Below are 16,130 nucleotides of genomic sequence, written 5' to 3'. Positions count from 1 at the left end.
AGGTACATGCCCTTGACCGGAATCGAACCCGGGACCTTTCAGTCCACAGGCTGACGCTCTGTCCACTGAGCCAAACCGGTTAGGACAGTTAGCTTTTTCTTATCTGTGAAGCTCTTTATCTGACCTTCAATTCTGAATGATAGCTTTGCTGGGTAAAGTAATCTTGGTTGTAGGTTCCTGCTATTCATCACTTTGAATATTTCTTGCCACTCCCTTCTGGCCTGCATAGTTTTTATTGAGAAATCAGCTGACAGTCGTATGGGTACTCCCTTGTAGGTAACTAACTGTTTTTCTCTTGCTGCTTTTAAATTTCTTTGTCTTTTGCTCTTGGCATTTTAATTATGATGTGTCTTGGTGTGGTCCTCTTTGGATTCCTTTTGTTTGGGGTTCTCTGCACTTCCTGGACTTGTAAGTCTATTTCTCTCACCAGGTAGGGGAAGTTTTCTTTCATTATTTCTTCAAATAGGTTTTCAATATCTTGCTCTCTCTCTTCTTCTGGCACCCCCATAATTCGGATGTTGGTATGCTTGAAGTTGTCCCAGAGGCTCCTTACACTATCTTCATATTTTTGGATTCTTTTTTCTTTTTGTTTTTCCGGTTGGGTGTTTTTTGCTTCTTTGTATTTCAAATCTTTGACTTGATTCTTGCGATCCTCTAGTCTGCTGTTGGATCTCTGTTAATATTCTTTATTTCAGTCAGTGTATGCTTAATTTCTAGTTGGTCCTTTTTCATATCCTCGAGGGTCTCACTAGATTTATCGGCGGTTTCTAGAAAATTCTTGAAAAACCTTAAAACCATGGTTTTGAACTCTATATCCAGTAGTTTGCTTTCCTCCATTTCTGTCATTTGTGACCTGTTTCTTTGTCTCCGCATTTTGGCTGCTTCCCTGTGTTGATAGAGTGGCTTTCTACATGTCCTATAGGGCCCAGTGTCTCAGCCTCCCCAATTACCTGAGGTGGACACTCTTGGTGCACCCCTTTGTGGGCTTTGTGCACAGTCTTGTTGTAGTTAAGCCTTGATTGTTGTAGGTATCACTGGGAGGAATTGACCTCCAGGTCAATTGGCTGTGAGAATCAGCTGTGTCTACGGTGGGAGAACTTCTGGGCTGGAGACGCCCTTATGGGGTAAGACTTGCTTCAGTGGGGCTTTGGTGCTCACTGCGTCTGCCCCCTGAGTGTGTCCCTTGTGGATCTGAGGAGTTGTAATCTGGATGGTCCCACTCTGACCACTGGGTACACTGGCTCTTGGATCTCTAAGGAGGTGCTAATTTAGCCTCTGCCTGAGGCTACCCAGCAGGAGCTACGGAGAGATCTGCAGATTCCTCTTCTTTGTTTGGGGTTTGGAGGTGCCCAGATGAGGCCCAGCTGTGAAGCAATGCAAGCTGCTGTGGGGCCTTGGGCCTTCTTGTGGATGTTCTGGGTGTCTCTGACTCAGCTGCAGTTTGTTAGGAAATTTTAGATTGCAAAGGGCCAGGCCATTCATATGCAAAAGCCTCTGCCCACAGTTTGGGTGGGGTGGGGTCTCAGGGAATCAACAGGGCGGAGCAAACAGCTATGGCTGCTCCTCAGTCCTACCCTAAGAGGCCCTGGGTCTCAGTGTTCCGCGGTAATTGCTGCAAGCACCTCTGAGAGAAAGCCGCCCTCGAGTTCCGCCTGATGCCAGACAATCCAGTTTCTCCCCGTATGAGTCTGGGTCCCCAGAGACTCGCCCGGAACTGGAGTTCAGAGCAGTCGGGAGCTTGAGACTCCCTCCCGATTGAATAAGACAACCGTGTCCTCAGTTACCAGCCCTTTCCACGTGTGCCTCCGTACCTCTGCACTTTACTTCCGCACCTCCTCTGAGTCTCAGTGTGCTTTTCTCTTTCCTTCTAGTTGTAGAATTTCCACTCAGCCAGCCTTCCTGTGGTTCTGGATGATGTCCATTTTGTCTTTTAGTTGTATTTTTGAAGTGGTTGTGCGAGGCAGCAATTTCAGGTGTTTACCTATGCTGCCATCTTGGTTTCTCCCGAGACGAAGACTTTGAATGAACTTGGAATTTTAGTTGAAGCATAGAAATTACAGAATACCCTTTTTTTGACTTATATCTCTTAACTTCCTCTATTTTAGAATCCATGCTGCCTATATGGAAATGTTATGAAAAATCTAGGTATCTTTCTCTTCTTTTTTCCTCATCCTCTTTTTCCTTTTCTCTTCCTCTCTTCTTTGTTGTGCCAATATTTAATTATTTACTCTGTCTCAGGCACTAATAGAGATACAGGGCAAATAAGACAGTGTGCTTGCTCTTTTTGCATTTGTATGTTTAATTTTTCTTCCCACCTTCATTTTTTGGTGTGTACAATTATATCTTATCAAAATATCAACCCAGATGAAACATCTTAGAAACTGAAAGCATGCTTACAAATTAAGTATCCTGTCAATTACTTTTGAAAAAATGAATCATATTTCTATGGAAAAATTCACATGTATTTTAAATTATTTCTTTTATAGGAAGAAATGCTCTTCACCTGGCTGCAAAGTATGGACATGCATTGTGCCTACAAAAACTTCTACAGGTAGTAAAAGTGGTTAATATTTTGGCTTTATTATTTTAATTGCAAATAATAGATGTGTTTTTAATGTGTTTTTGGAATTTGAGATCAAAGAAAATAGTAGGCTAACGTTGAGTATTAGCTTACATAATATTTTTTCCATCATTTGTGAAAGAATGTGAACAATAAAGAGCAAAAACTCTGAGGGAAGTGAATTGCATAACTCAGTGTATTAAAAATAAATAACAAAAGACATGGCCTTCCTGTTGACATTAGCTGGAGATTGGAATTTTCTGTTGTCTGGTATATGGCAATAAGATAAAGCGAGACAACATAGGATCTATCTGTTTTTAATAAGCATCCATAACTTAAACTAAATAATATTAACCACTAGTTAAACATGTAATCAGGCAGCCAAAAAATTCTATGAACTAGTGGGCTGAATTTTCAGTTAAATGGTTCAGTCATACATTTTCATAAACATTTTCGCCACTAAGTTAAGCAGCAGAACTCATTTGTTTTTTCTGATTCAGTTCATGTTTTAACCCATGCTGGAAAAAAACATACAAAATCCAAACTATAACGTAGTTTATATGTACCAGGCTATTGGAATGTACCATATATTTTTCTGTTTGGTGAAATATTGTTAAATTTACAGTATAACATTATTATGTTTGTTTCATGTCAAAATATTTAGTGGCTTATCTAGAGTTTTTGGTGTTTTTTTTTCATAAATAGAATATTTTAAGATTAACACCTGTTAATTGGAGTTCAGATATTTAATTTTAAATAAAATTTAAATAAAACTCTTCTAGATGACTAAGTTTTTGTATTTTAACAGTACAATTGTCCCACTGAACATGCAGACCTGCAGGGAAGAACCGCACTTCATGATGCTGGTAAGCAAAGATTGCACTTGGACAGAAAGAAATATTTGTTAAAATGGCTAGGCACTTATATTAATTTGAAAGTTTTAACGTGCATATATTTGTATGGAGAAATAGAATATTATAATTTTTTTACTCAAATTTGAATATATATATTTTTAGATTGTACAGCTTAGAAAGATTCATTCAGTCAATATTTACTGGTCAGTTTGCTAGATACTAAAAGTCCAAAGATGAATAAACCTGACCTCAGGGATCTCCAGTAGTGGGGGTGGGGTGTAGGGGGGGGGGGGAGAGAGAGAGAGAGAGAGAGAGAGAGAGAGAGAGAGAGAGAGAATGAGAATGAATGAGAATTAGTGAGTTAGTTTGGGAATTGGCAGGAGAAATGGGAAGAAGATTTTTCTCTTTCTTGAAAACTACATTTACCTAATTAACATCTCTGAACTTCATTTTTCTCATCTTCAAAATAAAGTTAAGCCCAGCCAGTGTGGTTCAGTGGTTAAGCATCAAGCAGTGAACCCAGAGGGCACATGCTGGGGTTGTGGGCTCGATCCTCAGTGTGGGGCATGTAGGAGGCAGCTGATCAGTGATTCTCTCCCATCATTGATGTTTCTGTCTCTCTTTCCCTCTCCCTTCCTCTCTGAAATCAAATTTAAAACGTGAAGTTAATACTACTGCAGTAATTATGATTAAATCATGAGTAGAGCCTGGCATGTAGTAATTTCTTAATTAAGGGTGGTGGTGATTATTTGGTTAGAGGTGTTAGTGCTGAATTTCATATCACTGTAATATGCTATATTTTAAAAAAGATTTATACTAATCATTTCACAGAGTTTATTATCTTAGTTGTATATCTAAATTTATCTGTATTCTTTAGGTGTCTTAAAATACTTAGAAAAAAGTTGGATATTAAGTATTTTTGGAATGTAATGTTTGACCTGCCATTTGATTCTTCTAAACCTGACACTCCTACAGTTTATTAGAAGGCCAAAAGAAAGAAAGAAAAAAATACTTACCTTTCTTCTCACATATATGGACTGTCTGCAGTAGATTAAAGTGGTTTGCATTAAACATGCATTGTACTTCAAATTTCCTTTAAACTTTTATTCCTAAATTTTCTTTCAATTTTTTCTTTTTATATTTTTTGTGCTTTTATAATAGTTTAATTTTTACACAATACATTTTTGTGTAGAATGGTATTATTTGCAAAGCATTTTTACATACATTATCACTTAAGCCTCGTAATGACCCCTGTGAGTTACTATAGATTTTATTTTTGTTAATCCTCACCAGAGGATATGTTTTTCCATTGCTGTTTTAGAGACAGTGGAGGGAGAGAGGGAGGAAGGGAGGGAGGAAGCGAGGGAGGGAGGGAGGGAGAGAGAGAGAGAGAAGAAACATTGATGTGAGACACACTCATTGGTTGCCTCCTACACGTGCCCTGACCAGGGCCAGGATCAAACCTGCAACCCAGGTACGTGCCCTTGATGAGGAATCCAACCGGAAACCCTTCAGTACATGGATTGATGCTCTAACCCCTGAACCACACCAGTCAGGACACTATATAGATTTTATTTTTGCTGATAATTTTGTATTGCTACTTTAATAAAAACAGAAGCTTAGATTCACAAGTGATGTACTATCAAACTTTTATGGAATCATCAAGACAAATTCACATATTAAATTTAAAATAATTTTTAAAAATTTATATTTGTAATGCTAATTTGCTATGCTTGATGAAATTTAAAAAATTATTTTGCTGCTTTCTAAAATATGAATATGACACATGATATTTCTGTTCTCTTACTACCTTTTCCTAGTTTTTAAAAAATTAATACAACATTATTGATAATCACTTTTTAAAAATTATATTAACTATTGTGGAAAATTTAAAACATACATAAAGTTAGAGAGAATATTATATTAAAACACCTATACTCTTTTTGTTGTTGTTTTTTTGTTAATCCTCACCTGAGGATATTTTTTCTATTGATTTTTAGAGAGTGGAAGGGTGGGGGAGAGACAGAGAGAAACATCTATATGAGAGAGACACATCAATTGGTTACCTCCCACACACACACTGACCAGGGCTGGGGATCAAGCCTGCAACGGAGGTACATGCCCCTGAATGGAATCAAACCTGAGACCCTTCAGTCCATAGGGCTAATGCTTTAACCACTGAGCACTGACCAGGGCAAACACCTATACTCTTTACTCAGCTTAGACAGTTATTAATATACTAGAGGCCCGGTGCACAAAAATTTGTGCATTCGGGGGGGGTCCCTCAGACTGGCCTGTGCCCTCTCGCAGTCTCGGACCCCTTGGGGGATGACCACCTGCTGATTTAGGCCCACTCCCTGGGGAATTTGGCCTAAGCTGGCATTCATACATCCCTCTGGCAGCCCGGGAGACCTCAGGGGATGTCCACTTGCCGGCGGGGAGCAGGCCTAAGCTGCAGTTGGACATCCTTAGCGCTGCTGAGGAGGTGGGAGAGGCTGCCGCCACCACCACTGTGCTGGCAACCATCAGCCTGGCTTGTGGCTCAGCAGAGCTCCCCCTATGGGAGTGCACTGACCACCAGGAGGCAGCTCCTGCATTGAGCGTCTGCCCCCTGGTGGTCAATGTGTGTCATAGTGACTAGTCTTTCCCAGTCGTTCTGCTGTTAGGGTCAATTTGCATATTACCCTTTTATTATATAGGATAGAGGCCTGGTGCACGGGTGAGGGCCGGCTGGTTTGCCCTGAAGGGTGTCCCAGATGAGGGTGGGGGTCCTGCTGGGGTGCCTGGCCAGCCTGGGTAAGGGGCTGATGGCTGTTTGCAGGCTGGTCAAGCCCCTCCCCCCCCAGTGGGGACCCTCACCCCATGGAGGTTTGGCCAGCCTGGATGAGGGGCTGATGGCTGTTTTCAGGCTGGCCACAGTCCCTTTAGGGTGGGGTTCCGCACTGAGGTGCCTGGTCAGTCTGGGTGAGAGGCTGAGGGCCGTTTTCAGGCTGGCCAAGCCCCCCCGCGACAGAAGCTCCCAGCCTCTCCTTTTTTTTTTTTTTATTCTGGGATTTATTTACCTTCTATAATTGAAACTTTGTTGCCTTCAGTGGAGCTCAGAGCTGGCTCCTGCTTGCTTCAGCTCCGTGGCCACGGCTGGCTGAAAGCAGGTATCTGGGGTTTATTTATCTTCTATAATTGAAACTTTGTTGCCTTCAGTGGAGCTCAGAGCCGGCCGGGAAGCTTGGCTTCCTCCATCACTATAGCAACCAAGCCTCCTGCTCGCTTCAGCTCCCTGGCTGCCGGCCGCCATCTTGGTTGGGTTAATTTGCAAATAGTCGCTCTGATTGGCTGGTAGGCATGGCTTAAGGCGTAGCGAAGGTATGGTCAATTTGCATGTTTGTCTTTTATTAGATTAGACTAGAGGCCTGGTGCCCGAATTCGTGCACCAATGGGGTCCCTCGGCCTGGCCTGCAGGATTGGGCTGAAACTGGCTCTCCGACATCCCCCGAGGGGTCCCAGATTGCAAGAGGGCGCAGGCCAGGCTGAGGGACGCCACTGGTGCACAATCAGGGCCAGGGAGAGACGCGGGAGGTTGGCCAGCTGGGGAGGAACAGCGGGAGGGCTCCAGGGCATGTACGGCCCGTCTCGCTCAGTCCCAATTGGCCAGACCTCAGCAGCAAGCTAACCTGATCGGAGTGTCTGCCCCTTGGTGGTCAGTGCACATCATAGCGAGCGGTTGAGCGGCCTTAGCATATCATTAGCATATTATGTTTTGATTGGTTGAATGGCGGACTGGTTGACCGGACACTTAGCATATTAGGCTTTTATTATATAGGATGTATATATTTTGGTTCATCTATATACCACCACACATTATTGTCCCACTCCACTGGCATTTTTTTTGTTTTGTTAATCATTACCCAGGGAAGGAGAGAGAGAGAGAGAGAGAGAGAGAGAGAGAGAGAGAGAGAGAAAAGAGAAAATTGCTGCTTATAATGCTAAACTGAGAGTGAGCGAGGTGAAGCTTGGTAGTCTAGAAAATGAAGAATTTATCCCTTATGTGGACCTAGCAAAACACCACATATGTCTTACCAACAGCTGTTCATTATTTATCATTTTCCTTTGTTCCTCAAAGCTATGGCAGACTGTCCTTCTAGCATACAGCTGCTTTGCGACCATGGGGCCTCAGTGAATGCCAAAGATGTAGTAAGTCAATTTATGTTTATTCTCATTTCAACTCATGTGTTCTAGCTTTTACGTTTTGGGTGATTTGTTGTCTTAATACTTTTTATTTTTCTTGTTTAGGATGGGCGGACACCACTTGTTCTAGCTACTCAGATGTGTAGGCCAACAATATGTCAACTGCTAATAGATAGAGGAGCAGATATTAATTCCAGCGACAAACAAAACAGGTAAATTTTTTTTTTAATCACAGCTCCCCACATACCAGCTGCATGCACAGTGATTCTGAAATTCTGCTGCTGTGATAGCCTTTCCATCCCTTTTGGTTCAGCCCTTCCTTGGAATTAGCACCACTTATTTTTCTTCAAAGTCTGCTGAAGAAGGATGGAGAGGCACATAGGGGAAGATGACGGGTAAATGCAAAATATAAGCAATGATTAGGGCCTGTCTTCCAGTCAAAGAATTAACAAATGAGGATCCCAGTTATTTTAAGCTTTATGAAAATGTTTCATAAAATGGGCTTAAATAAGATAAAAGGGAGAAGAATAAAAAATCAGATCTACAGTCTACTTTGTTAGTGAGTCTTTTGGTTCCTGGAGCTTGACATGTTTCAGTACTGATTTTCTCAAGGTGTTTTTCTCCTTATCCTGCTCAGACATAATGCCACCTCCTTCTGTGACACTGAGTTCATTCTCTATCCCACGATTCCCTTAGTTTATTTTTGCTTTTGTATTTGATGCTATTTTAGTTGGTGTGCACTTACAATTTCTATCTGTGATTCTCGCTTTCCCCTTTTCCAGGTCTGATATTTCATAGTGCTTACTATATTATAATTCTAGGGTTTATGATCATAAAGTTTTGGACAACAAGGTATCTGAAAAACAGCCCCTCTACTAGTTGAATAATTTATAATGAGTTTCTGGGATTTTACAGATGATTGAGTGAAGTTGTTGGTTTCTTTTGACTTAATTTTATTTTTCTAAACATGTATCCTATTGTTTGTAGTTCATTGGAAGTGGAGCAGTATAAAGGCTTTAGATGTCAGGTTTTTTAGCACTAACTGTTTTTATTGTTCAGGCATCTCAAAGGAAGAAATTCTTAAGCAGTTAAATCATTGACATGATTATTAAGAAAGTGGCTTTTTGTATTACTTTTTTCTGCAAATATTATAATCTGGTTCCAAGTATGTCTTAAAAATAAATTTTAGTATCAGAGAGGGATGATCTGGTTGATCCATATATAAGGCTTTATTTTTATTTTTTATTGCTCTTACATTTTTCCAAGCATGTTTGTTGTTGTTTTTTTTTAATTGGAATTTCTCTGCCTCCCCCCCCCCCAAAAAAAAAAAATCAATGAGGTAGGGCAGTGTGTATTTTATAGAGTAAATAATAGATGGTTTTAAAAATAAATTAAAATCTTCAGTTCTGACACTGTGTTGAAGTTTCTTTTTATTCACTGCCCTATCTATATATAGCATTTCCCCCAATAACAAAAGCTTTGTTAATGCCTGTTTTATATAAAATTCTATACCAGTAACTATTAGAGAGTATAAAAGAGAAATAGAACATAACTAGTAGAGTAAAGCAAGAATCAGTTTCCTTATGAAATCCAATATTCACAATTGAAGACAGTTAGATATAAGATAACTCACTTCATTTCATTAGGCGTTGGTTTCCTCAGCAATAAAAATAGAGAATTGGGCACAATAATTGCTAGGATCCTTCTAAATTTGCATGATGATTTAATTATTTTGTTACATTATTACTATTTGCCGATATACTGTTAAGCGTTTAGTGCTGATGATTCTGTGATGGCAGAATAAACCAGAATTCCATGTTAATGGGGTTAATCGAGGAAGGTTTATTTGAGGAGGCAAGTTTTAAAATTAGGTGTGAAGATGTGAAGGTCTCCAGGTAGGAGAAGCAAGGCTCTTCTAAAAAAAATAAATGAGGAACAGGAATTTGGTTCTTATTTTGTTTGGTGTAGAAGGGATTCATTGGGGAGGTTTGCATGTTGTGGTTCAGTTCATGAAGGGCTTGGATAGTTTGGGTTTATTGTAGTTTTGAGCTGGTTGGTGACAATACCAGCTGTGGATGATATCTGTGGTAATTGACTTGTAGGACATAGTAGGACAGGAATAAAGGGATTTAGTTTGGGAGTAGAAGTAGGAAACAAATGTCTATAAAGTGATACATACTTTAGCTCTGCAAACTAAAACACAAAGCACATGTTTTTATAAATGCAGTGAAGTAAAAATATAAGATTAAAACATAGAGTGAAATTTGAATCTGCAATAAGGATGACTTTTTAAAGTAGTATTTGTTCTTTAGAAATGGGAGCTTTGGAAGAAGATTTCTAAATATTTTCTTAGATCTGTCTCAAGGTTTTTTTATTCTCCATCTTCCCTTTTAGAACTGCTCTCATGCTAGGTTGTGAATATGGTTGCAAAGATGCTGTAGAAGTCTTAATTAAAAATGGTGCTGATGTAAGCTTGCTGGATGCCCTTGGCCATGATAGTTCTTACTATGCAAGAATTGGTGACAATCTTGACATTCTAACCTTATTGAAGACTGCGTCAGAAAATACCAACAAAGGTACCAGAAGTTTCTCTAACTAGAAAAGTCCAGAATAATAAGGAGCAGCTTTTAAAGATTTAGGCGGTAGAACTACAGTTTGTAAGAAGCAAAATATTCGTTACTGAGGCAATATGTGTTGCAAATATTGTTTAGTTTATTACTGTGGAATAATTTATGAATTGAGTATAAAGGTCAAATCAAGTGTTTTAGTTATATATATATTTGGGGGGGATGAAACTTTTAACTTTTATACTTACAATTTTAAAGAATCATTGTTCAAACCTGTATATAAAATATTCACCCAATATTTATTGAATACTTGCGCCACGTATTTTTCTGTGCTTATTAAAGAGAAATTGGAAAACGTAGAAAAGTACAACAAGTAAAATTAGTCACTCATGCTACTACATTGGAGCCTCTGTTGACATTTTGAGGCCTATCCTTGCACTCTTCTCCCTGTGCATGAAATCGAGGTCACCTGGAATGAACTGTAGATTACTAAGTGTAATATATTTTATAGGCTTTTCCCTCGTAAATATTTTTTCTATGATATGATTTTTATTGATGCATAAAATTTTATCTAAGTTTTATTTAATTATGAAATTTTCTATAGGTATCATTAAAGTTTTTAATTTTTACTAATATAAATAACAATTTAGTGACTGTCCTTATGCATAGTTATTTCAGCATATTTTTATTATAACCTTAGAATCAATTCCCATAAATTGAATCATGGGGTTTCAGGGTATCCACATTTGTTCAAGCTTTTATTGTATATTGACAAATTGCTTTTCAATTAAGAGGTATTTTTAATATTGCATTTTTCATCTCTTCCCTCCCTAGTATTGAATATTATCTACCTGGATATTGTCATAGCAAAAAAACCCCACAAATTTTGCCAATTTGAGATGCAAAAATGCTATTTCACTATTATTTGAACTATAAAGTATTAAGCATTAGAGGAAACTTAAAATTTAGTTTTTTCATATGAACTCAGTTGTATCGTTAGGGAATTCATATCCACTTGAGTTAACCTGCTGTTTCACTGTTTCTGTTCCTCATCTCTTTAAATCTTCAGGGAGAGAACTTTGGAAGAAAGGACCATCAATACAACAGGTAGATCTTAAGATTATACATAACTGTTTTGAGTTTTAATGGGTTCTTCTCTCTCTGCTCAGTTAATCATGCCCATATAAATCTTATGTATTAAGATCTGGAGGTTTTATCTAAATACTATCGCTCAGCTTGAGACTATGGATTTTAATTACAATGAATATATCCAATGGGAAATAAGTAGCCTCCTGATTGCTGACCTTCAACATCCAGCCCTTTGAAGTATGAGATACTGCACTTGGTTGAGATTCTTAAATGATGTATTTTAGCCTGGCAGGTCATAGCAGCTTTTTCTGTTCTCCCTTAATAATGGATCATGTATTTACTGTTTTGGCAAAATTCTTCCAACGTAATAAGAAATGAAGAAAACAGAGCTCAAAATTGATTATATATTGTGATTTCAATACTATTGTTAACATTTTGATTCCCTTCTCCTCTGTATGTATTTAATTTAATGAGGACTTTTCTTAAAAACAAAACACAATACATGAAATAATTCATACCTCTCACTAATTTTATTACCAAGTCACTATTTAACACTGGTTTTGTGACCTAGTCTCAGTAAATGTCATCATTTTGCCCTAATCTCTTTGAGATACAGCGGGGTTGGTTTGCGGCACTCTCTTCATCTTGCTCAAAAGCTAGTGTAGGCAGCTTTCCTCTTCTGCTGGCTGTTTCCTTCCAGGCTTTCAGCTTTTCTCTAGTGAGAGGAACCTGAGCACTTCCAAACCCTGAAGAGAAAGTAATCAGGTACCTTCTGAGCAATTCTGATCATCATTCTGCATCATTTCTCTACCTCTCACCTGAATCTGAAAGCTATATTAAAGCATGTTTCCCATTTTAATCCATCAGAATTAAGTAATATATTCATGCATGGGTCATGTCTGCTGTCACTTTTCTTTTCCATCTGGAGCAACTGTGTCAACCTTCTCTCTCAGATAACCTAAGTGGGGGGTAGAGTGAAATAAAGTGTGCACTGTTGTGTTTGTACCAGCCATCTTACTTAGAATCTGAGAAAAATGATTTCTGAAATATTAGATATTTAAAGAACTATTGAATGTTAATATATGAATGATATTGCTTTTAGTGTTAATCTAAAAGAATGCATGGAGTTAATAGTCTGCTAGGAACTGAAAAACTCATTTACTTCCATTTTTATTGAATACATTAAAAATATATTCTGTAAATAGGATATTTTCCAGTACTAAAGGGCATATAATCCCTGTTACTGAGAAGACTACAGGATAGTTTAAAAAAATAAAACTTAATTTCAGTTTGCTTAACAGATATTTGTAGAGCACCTGTTATATGCCAATTACTCTTCTAAGTGATGGGGAGATCATAGTGTTAAAGTTTCTGACTCATGGAACTAACTCCTAGCCTAGTGAGAGAGATGACTGATAGGCAGACAAGTATTTAGGATCATAGCAGATGCTTTGAAGAACAGTGGAACAGGGTTAGGAGATGAAGAGGGAGAGGCAGGGAACTGTTTTAGATTGTGTGGTCAACAAAGGCCTCTTCCAGCAAGTGACATTTGAGCAGAGATCTGAAGGAAGTGAAGAGGGAGCCACAGGGTTCTGTGGAAGATGCCTCACTGAGAGCGGCAATGGCAAATGCACACCCCTGATGAAGGCGCATGTTTAACAAGGAGTGATACGCACTTCATGGAGCAGGAGAAGTGACAGGGCAGGTGACCAGGTGCTAGGTTATGAAAGGACCCTCTGAAGGGAAGGCAGGGGATGAAAGTGGTATGAGACTGGCCAGATTCCCCATGAAGAACAGTCCTTTGGTAGAAGGACAGAGGCTAGAAATGTAGTTTGGGCCAAATTGTTATTACAGAATATTTTTTTAATGGGAACTTGTCCCTGTAAATCTAAATCCAAACTTGTTAGAATGATAGTTTAAACACTTGGTTAAACAAAACTCAATAAATAATATAAAACATAATAAAATTATCTTACAGAATGAAAGCACTCGCTTTTTTTTTTTCTTCTTAGTTCTCAAATAGAAGAAAGAAATGGTTGTCTAAATTATTGTGTCAATTTAAAAGTCAATTTGGGTGAAAAAAAAGGCGGTTGTTCTCTTGTTTAATAATTATGTTTTTATTAAAGCAGATCTCTAAGCTGGAATAAGGTTTGAAAGCAGTAAGTGTACAAAACAACACATATCCAACCAAGTCACAAGAGGTCTTTTATATAGCGCTGTTCAGAATATTGTCTGTTTTTTACTTACCACGCCATTGGTATTTTATTTCATACTTGGGTAGTGTTAAAATGTTCAAAGAAAGAAATAATTTCCATATTTTCTTTCAACATTATGTGTCTCCTCCACCACGTCCTTGTTTTAAAGTCTAAATTCTTCCTTTGGGAATGGCTAATGATGCTTTATGGCACAACTCTAGCTTTATGTCTAGTACAAAGTCTCTCACATTTTTGTGACTTTGGTTAAAACAACTCTTTAACAATAAGGATTTTAAATTGTGTATTTTATAGTATTTTAAAATTGATTTATTTAAAACCAGTATCCTTAAAGATGCTTTCCACTTGGAGTTTTAAATGGATACACTGCTGCCTTGCATTATGTACACCAAAATTTAATGTTAGATAAACTGAAAATGACTAATTGGCTTTATTGCCTGTTGAGGAAAATGCATATTTCTGTATTCTCATACTTGCTAACCTGTGTTCTCTTTTGTTTTACCAAAGCGAAATATGACACACATGCTAGATGAAGTAAATATGAAGTCAAATCAGAGGGAGCACCAAAGCATTCAGGTAAAAAAGGGGAAAAAAATTGGTAGCTTCTTTTGCAAAGAATTTCAATGTTTTTTTTTGTAGTGGGGTGGGTGGGGAAAGGGAACAAAAATGGGGGAAAAATGGGGGGAAGCAAAGGTAGCTTGGTAGGTTTTGTGATTCTATTTTCTTATCCAGTTCCTTCTGAAAGAATTGACTTTTGATATGAAAGTTTGGGTCAGTATTATCTTACAGAAAGTATTGCTTTAATATAGAATAGGAAGCAAATAATTTAACAACTTCACATAATTTTTTGTTCATTTAAATATATCTGTTTTGGGCCTAAATCATAAATTGCTATTTATTTTAGGTAATTAATTATAGTGATAAAATGATAGTTGTTAATAAAGCTAAATAAAATTTGAACTTCTTCTGAAAGTATTTTTATGCTGATTAAGAAAAATAATTTTGTTAATGACATAGCACTTTTTACCTTTTACGTTTGTCATTGTTCAAAAAATAATAATTATGTGGCTTATGTTGGAAGAAAATCCTATAATTGAATGGTTTGTCTTATGACTGAAATACCATTAGAATATAATGGTATCTGAATGGCTATTTTCCATATGCTAAAACAAAAGTATTTTATTGGGGTTTTATTATTTACTATGTACTGTTAAGAAAGTGGAACCATAACAAAAGCATTAAGAATAGTCTTGTAAATGTGAAGGGTGTTAAACAAAAGTGAAAATGGCATATTCTTCTGCTATATCCTTTTTCCAGATGATGCTTTTACTTTTTATTAGAATCTTAATGGTTTGCTGTCTTGTATATACTTGTATTTATTGGATATCATAAGACTGTAATTTTCTGTTATTATTTTTGATCTATGCATTTAAATCATTTGAATGTCATTGAAATTATTGAATTCTGTAGTTAAAGCTTTTATATATGTATATAGAGAGTAAAAGAGAAAAATTCTTTCATAAGAATTGCTCTTTTAAGGTTGGTCTAGCACAGCGGTTCTCAACCTGTGGGTCGAGACCCCTTTGGGGGTCGAACGACCCTTTCACAGGGGTCGCCTAAGACCATCGGAAAACACATATATAATTACATATTGTTTTTGTGATTAACCACTATGCTTTAATTATGTTCAATTTGTAACAATGAAAATACATCCTGCATATCAGATATTTACATTACGATTCATAACAGTAGCAAAATTAGTTATGAAGTAGCAACGAAAATAATTTTATGGTTGGGGGTCACCACAACATGAGGAACTGTATTAAAGGGTCGTGGCATTAGGAAGGTTGAGAACCACTGGTCTAGCACTCACTTATTATCTTTACTATTTAAGGATCTCCAGATTGAAAATGGAGATTTGAAAGAAAGGTTGAGAAAAATTCAGCAAGAACAGAGAATATTATTGGATAAAGTCAATGGTTTACAGCTACAGCTAAATGAGGTAAGTAATCTGCATAATAAAAAAATCCAAAACTATTTTGCTACTAGTAATCATCATCGGTAATAAATTGTTAATAATTGCCTGTCACATCAAGTCAGGGTGCTAGGTGCTAAGGGAACTAAAATCAGGCCATTGCCTTGAGGAAAGTTCTATCTCACTGGGACCTTTACATGAAACTTTTATGTCTGATATAAGAACAGAGAATACTGTTGGTATGTAGTAGTAACAAACAACTTTAAGGTGGGGCTGTTGGATTGGAGAGGAAGGAGTAGACAGAAAATGTGAGAAGGAAGAGCAAGTAGATGTTGATAATTGATGGTGCCCAGAAGAATCAGAGATGCTCCCGAGCCTGCAGAATGAGAAGAGTGACTGACATCTCAGACAGCAGACAGTAAGAATGGGCATCCTTGTTCCACTCTTAAAGACAGGTGCCAGTTCTTTTAAAAGATATTTGCCAAGCTCAAGTTTTTTCAAATAAACTGTCAAAAATGAAAATACATTTCTTCTTTTTTTAATTTAGGAAGTAATGGTTGCTGATGATCTGGAAAGTGAGGTAGGAGGTTAAATTCTACTTTAAAACTGTGCAATGTTATATAAATTGAAGATGATACTTCAGTATAGGTTTAAGTCGTGAATTGAGATGGAGACCAGGATTCTATT

General features: G+C 37.6%; 1 protein-coding gene across 2 annotated transcripts in view; it reads left to right on the top strand.

The window, feature by feature from the left end:
- Positions 1–16,130, top strand: part of UACA (uveal autoantigen with coiled-coil domains and ankyrin repeats) — a 114,291-nt gene that overhangs the window by 74,845 nt on the left and 23,316 nt on the right. For both annotated transcript variants that reach the window (XM_006087821.3, XM_006087822.3), the window contains exons 4-12: positions 2,487–2,551; positions 3,369–3,426; positions 7,535–7,605; positions 7,705–7,811; positions 9,994–10,175; positions 11,236–11,273; positions 13,976–14,044; positions 15,363–15,470; positions 15,991–16,023. In XM_006087821.3, coding sequence (XP_006087883.1) covers positions 2,487–2,551; positions 3,369–3,426; positions 7,535–7,605; positions 7,705–7,811; positions 9,994–10,175; positions 11,236–11,273; positions 13,976–14,044; positions 15,363–15,470; positions 15,991–16,023 — 731 coding nt within the window. The remainder of the gene's footprint in view (positions 1–2,486; positions 2,552–3,368; positions 3,427–7,534; positions 7,606–7,704; positions 7,812–9,993; positions 10,176–11,235; positions 11,274–13,975; positions 14,045–15,362; positions 15,471–15,990; positions 16,024–16,130) is intronic.

Source organism: Myotis lucifugus, unplaced genomic scaffold, assembly GCF_000147115.1.
Source record: "Myotis lucifugus unplaced genomic scaffold, Myoluc2.0 scaffold_41, whole genome shotgun sequence".
In the NCBI taxonomy this organism is placed as follows: Eukaryota; Metazoa; Chordata; class Mammalia; order Chiroptera; family Vespertilionidae; genus Myotis; species Myotis lucifugus.
This window is presented reverse-complemented; position numbering and strand designations above follow the sequence as displayed.